Below are 10,217 nucleotides of genomic sequence, written 5' to 3'. Positions count from 1 at the left end.
TAATAATTGACTTTTTTCTATTCACAAAAACGTAGAATATAGTCATTTAATGTTAATTTATTTTTAATTAACTAAATTTGTATGACTTTGTTCTAATTTATTACTTATACTACTCATATTTACTATTTTCTGATAATTATTGTAATCCGATTTTTAATTTATGACTTTTTTTTAAAAAAAAGGCTTTCCCATGATGGAAGGGACCTATCCACCCTAGAACTCGTCTTAGTTTTGGGCCTTTCGATCGGCCTACCTTGGCCAACCATGGAAAGCAACATTTCTTCTACAAAAAGGATAATTAGTCATTTACTCCCTTGGTCACATACTAAATATATGGTAAAAGAAATGTCACTTTGTCCATGTAACAAGATGACACATCTTTCATTGTTTCTAATTTTAGGATTGTTAGTTTGTTAGTTTTAAGCGCGTGTATTTGATTTTAATGTTGTTATATGTTGTGTGTACTATTATAAAAAAATTTAGCATTATATAAATGTTGTTGGATATTCTCAATCAGTGTTAGATTTTTTAAAAAAAGTCACTCTCGTGTAGAGTGTTAAGAAGCAGAAATTACTCTAATTTTAGTTTATTTTTTCTAAATATTTTACACGAAATAAAAAAAGTTATAAAATAATATATTAATTGATTGTCATACTTTAAATTTACACGAAAATAAAAAAGGAGATAAAAGTTTGAAAATTAGATTAGAAGAAAAAAGTAAAAGGAAAGATTTTTTTCAAGAAATTAACATCATAAAAATATTATATTCTCCTCCATCCAAACAATAAAACATAAGGAAAGGGCCATATCATAACAAAGAAAGAGGAAAGCCAAAAAGCCCGAACGCACTACCTTATGTGAGTTATGCGATGGTCGTTTTCTCAGTGCTGAGACTTTTTATAACATTTACTATATACTTTGCTAGAAGTACGTAAAATACCCAAGTTATTATATAGTTATTTTGAACTAACCGATCCATCGATCTTTACAACCTAGATTGCACAACTCCTAAGCTCATGTTTCCCAAAATATAATATAATAAAATCTGGTGCCTGCAGCTGCTAAAGTGTGCACCTCTTCTGATTTTGATTAGACACACATACAAAATACAAATGCATGCATGTGTAAGTTTCCTATAATTAGTTACTTTTAAATCAAATCCACAAAACCAAAGCCAAAACCATTATTGTCGTTGATCGACCTCAACGGCTCAACCTTTCTCCGTTAAAAAGATCAAGTTGTACGAAAGATGTTGTGTTTGTTCAGAAAATAAAGGTCCATATATATATATAATGGGATGTTAGTTTTCTTTTATGTAAGAGTATGAGAAAATAGATAGTAATTATTAATCCTATTTTTTATTTATCATAATCGTCAAATTGTCGAGTTAACTTTAAAACTTTTATGATTTTATGAGTTAACTTTCTATTAAACCCTTTTTGAATAATTTTTAATAAATTTGGTAAACTCATGTAAATAATGAGCCAATGAATTTAAAATCAATTACTGTATAATTCTTATCCCCATAAATGCCACAACAATATAAGAAGTGAGAATTCACAATTCAACATATATATGGATAGATATAAAATTAAGAAAAATTAAGGATTTGTACAATTCCATTCATAGTTTGTTACATATATACTATACAAGTATTAATTTTAGCACAAGCTATAAATCAATAAGATTTTGTTTGGTTACCTATAGGAACGCTGTTGAATGTGTTAAAGAAGAGAAACCTGAAAGGAAAAAAATAACAATAATATAATTGTAACACCCACTAAATATAACTCTTATTTTTCATCTAAAATAAACTCTCATTTAGTCAACGTATGGGTCACTCCTAGGTCTAACGAGTCTTTAAGTTCCTTCACTGATACATGAATCTATTGCACAATTAATCAATTTAGGGTAAATCCGCATAAAACTTAAACACATTAGTTTTTTTTTTTTTATTTGTACAAATTAACGCACTTGTTTATCATAAGGTGGTTTGAATTTAAGCTGTCGTTTTTAATCAGTGCTTGGACTTTTTTGAGTTTTGGCAAAGAACTTTTTATGCAAAATATCCAAAACCAATTCAAAGTAGGAGATTGATTGTTTAAGCTTTTGATGATCTTTACTTTACAGACTAGATTGCACCACTTAACAAACACGATTCTCCGAAATAATCACGTTGCCAAACTCTTAATAGTAGGTCAAAGGAGATTGTTGAGATCTGAGGGCAACATGCATAAGCATAATAATGCATGCGTTCTCAACTTGCTTATAAAAGATGGAAGCGCAATTATAAAGAAAGCATCCGAAACCAAAGCCATTGCCAAAGTTTAGCTTCGCCATTTTTGATTTATATTTAAAGTATAAGTTGCACCATTAATTAATTAAGCTAAAGTCTAAAGCTACTACATTGAAATTGCTTATATACAAGCATGCAAAGTCTAAAAGCATAAAAGGGTCTGGGAAAATTTTATAATTATAATTTATAACATATATGTACCAATTTAATTAATTGATTAGATACCTTGATATTATGATATTGGTTGAATATTGGTCCGATCCACAATGAGACCCACAAATTTCATGTGTCTATCACTCTTCTATTGGACTCTTCCAATAACAAGAGAGGATATTTTTCCGTTGGCCATTGGCTGTGCGTTCTATTCAAGACGTCATGTGGCACATGACGATGATTTTTGCTGCACCACGGGTACAAGTAACAACAGACTTGCATGGGACCAAATCCAATATTATTGTACATATGGTTCATGCATTTCATTCAAAAACTCATCAGCTTGCAAAGTTTTAAAGTAGCTAGAAGATGCTTTAAAATAGATGACGATGGTTCATAAAAGAAATGGATATGACGATGGAAATTCAGTTTTGCATGCATGGTTTTCGTGGGCACAAAAAAATTTATAAGTTTTACGGGCCTCTGTTTTGCCCCCTAAATATCATGAAAATTTTACTCCCACCAGTAGGTTACTCGTGAATACGATGTTGATATATATATATTGAACAAAATAGAGCAGATACTCACATTTTAGATTTTTTATAGCAAAATAATTTTATTATTTGAGAAATAAAAAGCCAAACCAGCACAAGGATGACATACACAAAGGTCGAACTACATTATTGCATGGTTTGCGCTAACCAAAGTTTTGGATCATAAGTTTAAAACTAAATAAAAAATCGCTAAAATAATGTGACACCTTAACAAAGAAAATATTAATGTTAATATAGCCTATTGCACTAAAAAAAGTTTTCATTTTATTGTTACCTATACTAACAAAAACCTTGTATCTTTTTTGCTTTCTATTTTTATTATAATAGGTTTTATTTTTTATTTATCATATCTCAATCCCACAAACTGACTTGTAGATAAGGATTGCTTAACCATAAAAAAAGGGCTTGTTTAAATTTTGTAAGCTCTATTTATGTTATATGATCTAGTCGATCCGAAACTATACTTCCTCCTCACACCTATCTCAATGAAGCTAGCACGTGAGGCCAATAATTTAGGGAGTGCAGACCCTCTACAGTATATTAAAGAAGTAGAATTTTTATTGGTGAATTTTAGTCTTAAACCATACACCTAATTACATCAAATTCATTTTTTATAAAAAAAATTATTATTAAAATGATGCATTGATGGATATTATAGAGAATGAATCTGATGCAATTAGGTATATGATTTAAAATTAAAACTGGTCAATAAAAATTTTATTACTCCAAATAATGCTCTAATCTATTATAGAGGATCAGTACTCTAATTTAGGTGGGCTAAGAGTGTTTGTAATCAATTGATGACTTAACTTGAATTTTAAGTATATTGAGTAAGCAATAGTATTAAATATTTGAAGATTTTTGTTGGTATAGTTCAGTTGACAACACACATTTATAGAAAAAAAAAATCTTTTTGATTTACATAAAATACACTCTTAAGAAAAAACAATAAGGATCAAATGATTAATTTGATTATAAGCTTAAATGGTTAAAGTTTTGTAGAATACATTAGGTCTCACGAAAGATCTAAAGATACTAATTATAGTGATTATAAAAAAGAAAAAAATAATCATCCTACCTAACTCAAGTAACATAGTCTCTCATTAAAAATACATGTTAGTTTGTAAAGATAATAATACTAAAAAAAACAACGTTGAGTTAATATTAATTATATTAACAGAAGTAAAAAAAAAATCATTAATTAATAAATGTTTATACCAATAACTATATGTTCGTTAGTGTGTCCTTCCTTAAACATATAATATTCTTTTTAAAATTTAATGGTCATGTATTAATAATTTAAAACATTTTTATATTGCTGTTTAATCATAAATTATCATTTATATAATTCTTAAATTAATTATTATGAAAGTAATAAATTTATGTTAGATGATAAATTATGATTTACGGTGTGTATAATCGGTTTCCTCTTCTTTTTATATACCAAACAAGATGGTTACCAAATGACGAAAAAAAGAGAGGCCACAAAACTAAACCATCCTATATGGTCACATGTTGCAATAATTAAATATCAAATGGTGTTTCAATTCTTTTGAAATGATGTTTCGTACAAGATATGGTAACTTGTTTTATATTAGAAATGATTTGTTAAGATTTTTAATTAATTAGTTTTTTTTATACTAAAAGTAAGAAATTGTACTCCACAAAATAATAATCACAGTTTTTATCTACTAATATTAATGTTGGCTGAAATTATAAGTGTACCTTAACAAAGAAACTTTTATGAATTAGTTAAAATCAATCTAGAAAGTTGAATTGTAGCATGTTTAGTTCCAATTATTTCCATAAAAAAAAATACTTTTTTCTTAAATTTTCTCTAAAAGTAAATAATTATTTATTTAAAATAAGTAAACTAAATACTATACATGATTTAGAAATTAGTACCATGTTATTACGCTCATTTGTATACTTCATGTTTTATCCTGCGCACAAGTACTATGGCACACACATTTTCCAAAGTCACTCAACGGAAATATTAATTACACAGTGCCTCATGCTAGTCCAAGTTGTATAATTCATGTTTTATCCTGCGCACAAGTACACAAGAAAAAACATTTATACATGTCTCTTTGTTATTAATCGAAGTTAATTATATTAATGTTAAATTCGATCTTAATAATTTATATAATTTTTATTTTGTTTTTCTCTACATAAAAAATCCACACTCAATCTATATATGTTCATGTTTTTGTATATTATAATAATTATATTAGACACAATTTTATATTTAGTATTTATATAAAAAACTTTAACATTATTATAATTACAATAAATGGAGAAAACATATTCCAAACATTTTCTATATATCTTCCTAAACGAAAAATAATGTTAAATTGAAGATGAACTTTTTATTTTTGTTCATAAGTGATGAACTTTTTAATTTAATCATATTGATTCTATTTCCATTTACAAAACCACAGGCGAACATTAGAAAGTGGAGTAGATCCAAAAGGAAAACGTTAAGCCGTTGGATGCAGTCTTAGGGGCTAAGTATTCAAAGACGATATAATAATTAAATATTCAATCAATATTTCAAACAAGTTCACGCTATGCCTTGAAGTCCGTTTCTGTAGCAATAAGAGGCCCAGAATTTTCGAACAGTGCTTTGATTTAAGCCTTCTCTTGTAGTATATATCACTGCACTAAGTAAAATGAGATTCCTATTTCTACCCAAAAAAAACATTAGAATATAGCTCGAATGCAATGTCAGGGGTACCACCCCATTTCATTTCTCAAAAGAAGGCAACTATATATTAATGGTCCAAGGTTATGATGGTTATTTTTGTCATTGAGCCCGAAAACATATCTAAAGTGAATGTATAGAACAGTAACTGTTCCATTGCTATCTGGTGGGTTAGGTCTCTCTTCCTATGTCCCCATTTCAGTTCCTCAAAAGCCCCAAAGGTCCCCCATAATAGTGGTCAAATAATTGAAAGGGACCAAATGAAAACGATTAAGCTACATTAAAAGAATGGGTACTTTGTTTTAGATTTTGAGGTATTGTAACATTTCAATGAATAGTTCCATGATCAAGTGGGTTTTGATATTTTACATGATTGTATATTTTTATTGATTAAAATTTTAAAATTTAAGTACAATGCTTAGACAAGCTAATTTTTTACAATCAACTTTCATTAAATTAATTCTACTCAAAGTCAATTTGCTTAACATTTTAAGCAAAATTTACCAAAAATATAAAAAAAATGTGTTAATGTGAGTTGATACTAGTTAAAATTTCAAAAATAATTTTCATTTTTCTATGAATGCTAGTTCGATTTTTCCTTATACCACTCAAATCTTTCTTGGTAGACAACCCTCTTTAGGAAGATGCTCTAGTACTCCCGAGTTAGTTAAGTTATTAAGATTGGATAAAATTACTTGTAATTTATGCCTTACATTAATCCTCCTTATGGTAATCCTTTAAGTGTGTCTATTGGCAAGTATGCTATTGACATCCTATTCTAAAGTATTGAGGGTTTCTCCCAATCAAAAAACAAATATATATATATATATATATATATATATATATATATATATATATATATATATAAAGAATAAGATCTAAAATCATCACATTAGTAAAAAAAAAGAAGGAAAAACTCAACACTCCTCAACCCAACCCCACAAGTAATTTCTGCCCACCAAAACAGTACAGCTTCGTATACCACTGAACAAGCCATAACTCACACGCCCTATCATGAAACGCCAAGTGTCCCTCTTTAATTTAATCACTTTTTATGTTATGCCTTTTTCTTTTCTTAACCCTCACTCTTTCTTTAGTTACACAGTGTATGTACGTGTTTCCCTCACAAAAAACAGCTACCACAACTAGACGCATAACCTTGAACATCATCCCCTATATAAACCCGTGTACCCCTCGTGTACTCTTTCGTCCCATAACACATCTTTTGCGTTATAAATTTAACGGTCAAGTTTGTACATCATCATCAACAACAACAACAACAAATCCTCTTCACACAATCTCCCTCCCTCTCAAAATCACAAAACACACCCACAAAATTTTGTTTCCTAGTATTGATTTTGTTCACCACTTCACTTAATTCCTTAGTCCATAGAGTCATTATTATTATTATTACTTTATATTATTTGTTACTTGTTCCTTGTTAGTTACTATATATTATTACTACATAAATTAGAGCAACATGAAGAACAGAACATCAGGGTTTCTGAAGGAGATCATAGCAAATCTGAGCTCAATGGCAAAGTCAAAAACCATGGCGTTGAAGTCCAAAACAAACGCGATAAGGGCTCGTTTGATCGTATTCTCACTGATGAAGAACAAGAAGTTCTTGATGAGTTCCCTCTCTGAGAAGTTCCATTCTGTGTGGGGGCAAAGTTCATCATCTCAACAACAAAAGGAAGATCATTGCTTATTGGAAGATGGCATCAGCAATGATGATCATCACCAAAAAAGCAAGGCCATAGTGTTGTACAACAGCAATGCACACTCATATGAAGCCTTGCCAAACCCTAGTGAAACCCTAGTGGTGGAGGAGGAACAAGACCAAGATGATGGCTTTGATGGTTACTACAATTATGATTGTGATGATGATGATGAAAAGTACCCGGATCTCACACACACACTTTTTGAGTCTGAGGATTTGGATCTTGGAGGGTCAGTGATTGATTTGGTGAAGAATTCTAAGGAAGAGGCAGGGAAAGAGTTTAAGCTGGAGGATGAGATTGACCTTGCTGCTGATCTTTTCATTTTGAAGTTTAGAAGGCAAATGGTGTTGCAGAAGCAAGAGTCATTGAAGAGGAAGAGGGAAAATGCTTGAAAAGGTTGCATGAAGTTCCTGAAGCATGATTTGGTTGGTTATTACTTATTTATCTATCATGGTTTGGCTCAACCACAATTATCTCCCTTTGTTACGGTTTTTTTTCCTTCTAGAATAAGGGAGACCAGCAGCCAGAGCTAGTTTGGTTAATTAATTTCTAAGATAAATTATGGTACTTAAGTGGTTTAAAGACAAGAACAATTAATCCAGAACTGACCAGGGTGAATGGAATATGAATTTTGTTCTTTACATTTTTTTGTTTTTCTTTTTAATTTTTACTATTGGATGGTGCCATAGTGTGCAAAATAAAAGAAAGAGAACAAAAATTGGAAAAAAGGTTTACTTGTAGATGTTGTATTGGTAAAGCACTAATGTTGGTGTTGGCTCCAACTCTGTCAATCTGCAACCATTGCAGCCAATTGATGTATATTCATATTATCATATATAAATTAAATTCTGACACATTCATTGCCTTTTTTAGATTGTTAATTATATGGTTGTGGTAGTGTAGAATGAGGGAAAAAAATATGTATTGGGGAGGAAAAAGTGTGGGTGCTCCATCTTGCACAAGGAAAAAAGGTACTACAGCTACTAGTTGCATAATAACTAATGTGATGGATGCACTTTGAAACCAAATTAAGGAATACATGTACCACATGTTGAAGGAAACAAAGTAAAAGAGAGAATATTTGCATCAAAAGGTGCGAGGTACGAGTTGTAAGCAAACACCAATAGTTATAGTCTAGCGGGGAGTGACATTTGATTAACTGTTTCTCTTCGTGAAGCTTCCTAAAGTTGAGACCTGAGAGGAACACTTTTCAATTTTTCATTTATGTTCTTTTTCTTAGCTCCTAATTAAGCTTGATTTCGTAAATATTTACTTCCTTTCTCTTACTATATAATGTATATTAAGCCCGTTGAGAGGAACAGAATGTGCTATACTAAGGTTTTCTGGTGCTCTCTGGATGCATTGGGGAACTTAAATAAATAATGTTTCTCTTTTAACTATGTTTTTAGACAATTAATTAGCAGGATATGAAAAAGAAAAATATCTTCCTTTGTTTAACCCCGGCCCATAAAATGGAGAATAAAAACTTTAATCTTATAATTTATTCCGTTCTTTATTTTTCATGTTGAGGGTTAATTGGCCTGAAGCTGCTTCGCCCCTAAGGTCATTTCTTAAATCTCATTGTTAGAAATTTGATAGATGTTTCTTTTTTACTTAAGATACACTTTTTTTCCGATGAAATGTTTTCTTTTTTGCTCAGTGGAGAAAATAAGTAGAAATACACAACAAGGGTATAATTAATTCAATCTTCACGGTGTGTCAAAAAAAAAATCAATCTTCACGGAGTACTATTTTGTCTTTGTCTTTAACACTAAAATTGGGTTTTTAAATCAGATAATTACGCGAGGATTTTCTTTTTAACACTAAATACTCTTTATTAGATATTTATTTTAGATTTTTTTGAAAAATCATATAATCCCATTTAATTTTAAAAAATTGATAAGTTTTGTCTCAAATAATATTCACTATTTGGGGTAATGATTATTATAAGAGTGAAGTTTTTAGTTCCTTGCTCGCTTGAAGCCCAATTTTGATGATGTCAACTTTGGAAAATGACACTATATAAAGAATACAAACGCATTACCTTTGGAGATAAAGATTCTTTTAGTAACACAGAATCAGGTCTGCAGATTTTGTAACTTTACCAATATAATCACATGCTTAATGCTTTCCAAGTAGAAAGTTTAAGAGCTGTTCAACACTTAAACTTGAAATAACAGCAGAAAAATATGAAATCTTCTAATTGATTAAAAGTCATATCTCTCCAATGCTTAAAACTTGAAATGCAATCCAAGGTCTAACTTAATTGGTTGAGCAACGTATTTGTATAAGTTATTATAAATCTTTGTTACTTGTTTTCGATTCCTACACATAAAAAAACCTAAAATGCAAAATTACTATAAGATTTGGAGAAATAATAACTAGATCATCCAAAAGGAATTTAAATCCTGTATTTCCTATATTTTATCATGTACCTCTTAGAAACGTTTGAAAAAACTAAAATGTCCTAAGACCTCACTCAGATTAATCGTAGTCCTAAGACCCACGATGACACCTCCCTCAAAAGCATACTCGCGTTGTGGCGGCTACGACCTTGTCGTCCACATTGCACCACCTCCTTCACCCTTCTGTGACAGCAGTGACCTCATCCTTCACCGTGCAAACCCATGCACCCTCCTCACGACGCCACGCCACCACCTTCTTCCTCCTTTCTTTGCGCCTCACCATCTATGAGTTTGGATGGGTTTAGGGTTTCTGGTGTGGGGAGGGGCATCTATAATAGAACAATAAATCTAGAATGATCATTCTGGAAGTGAATTTTTGAC

General features: G+C 30.4%; 1 protein-coding gene across 1 annotated transcript; it reads left to right on the top strand.

The window, feature by feature from the left end:
• Positions 1-6,911: 6,911 nt before the first annotated feature.
• Positions 6,912-8,285, top strand: LOC100781263 (uncharacterized). The gene has a single exon (XM_003548768.5). It carries the CDS (start codon positions 7,188-7,190, stop codon positions 7,821-7,823), a length of 636 nt encoding a protein of 211 aa, XP_003548816.1. The 5' UTR covers positions 6,912-7,187; the 3' UTR covers positions 7,824-8,285.
• Positions 8,286-10,217: the final 1,932 nt, after the last annotated feature.

This window comes from Glycine max, chromosome 16 (assembly GCF_000004515.6).
Source record: "Glycine max cultivar Williams 82 chromosome 16, Glycine_max_v4.0, whole genome shotgun sequence".
In the NCBI taxonomy this organism is placed as follows: Eukaryota; Viridiplantae; Streptophyta; class Magnoliopsida; order Fabales; family Fabaceae; genus Glycine; species Glycine max.
Note: the sequence above shows the minus strand (reverse complement) of the source record. Positions and strands in the feature narration are given on the sequence as shown.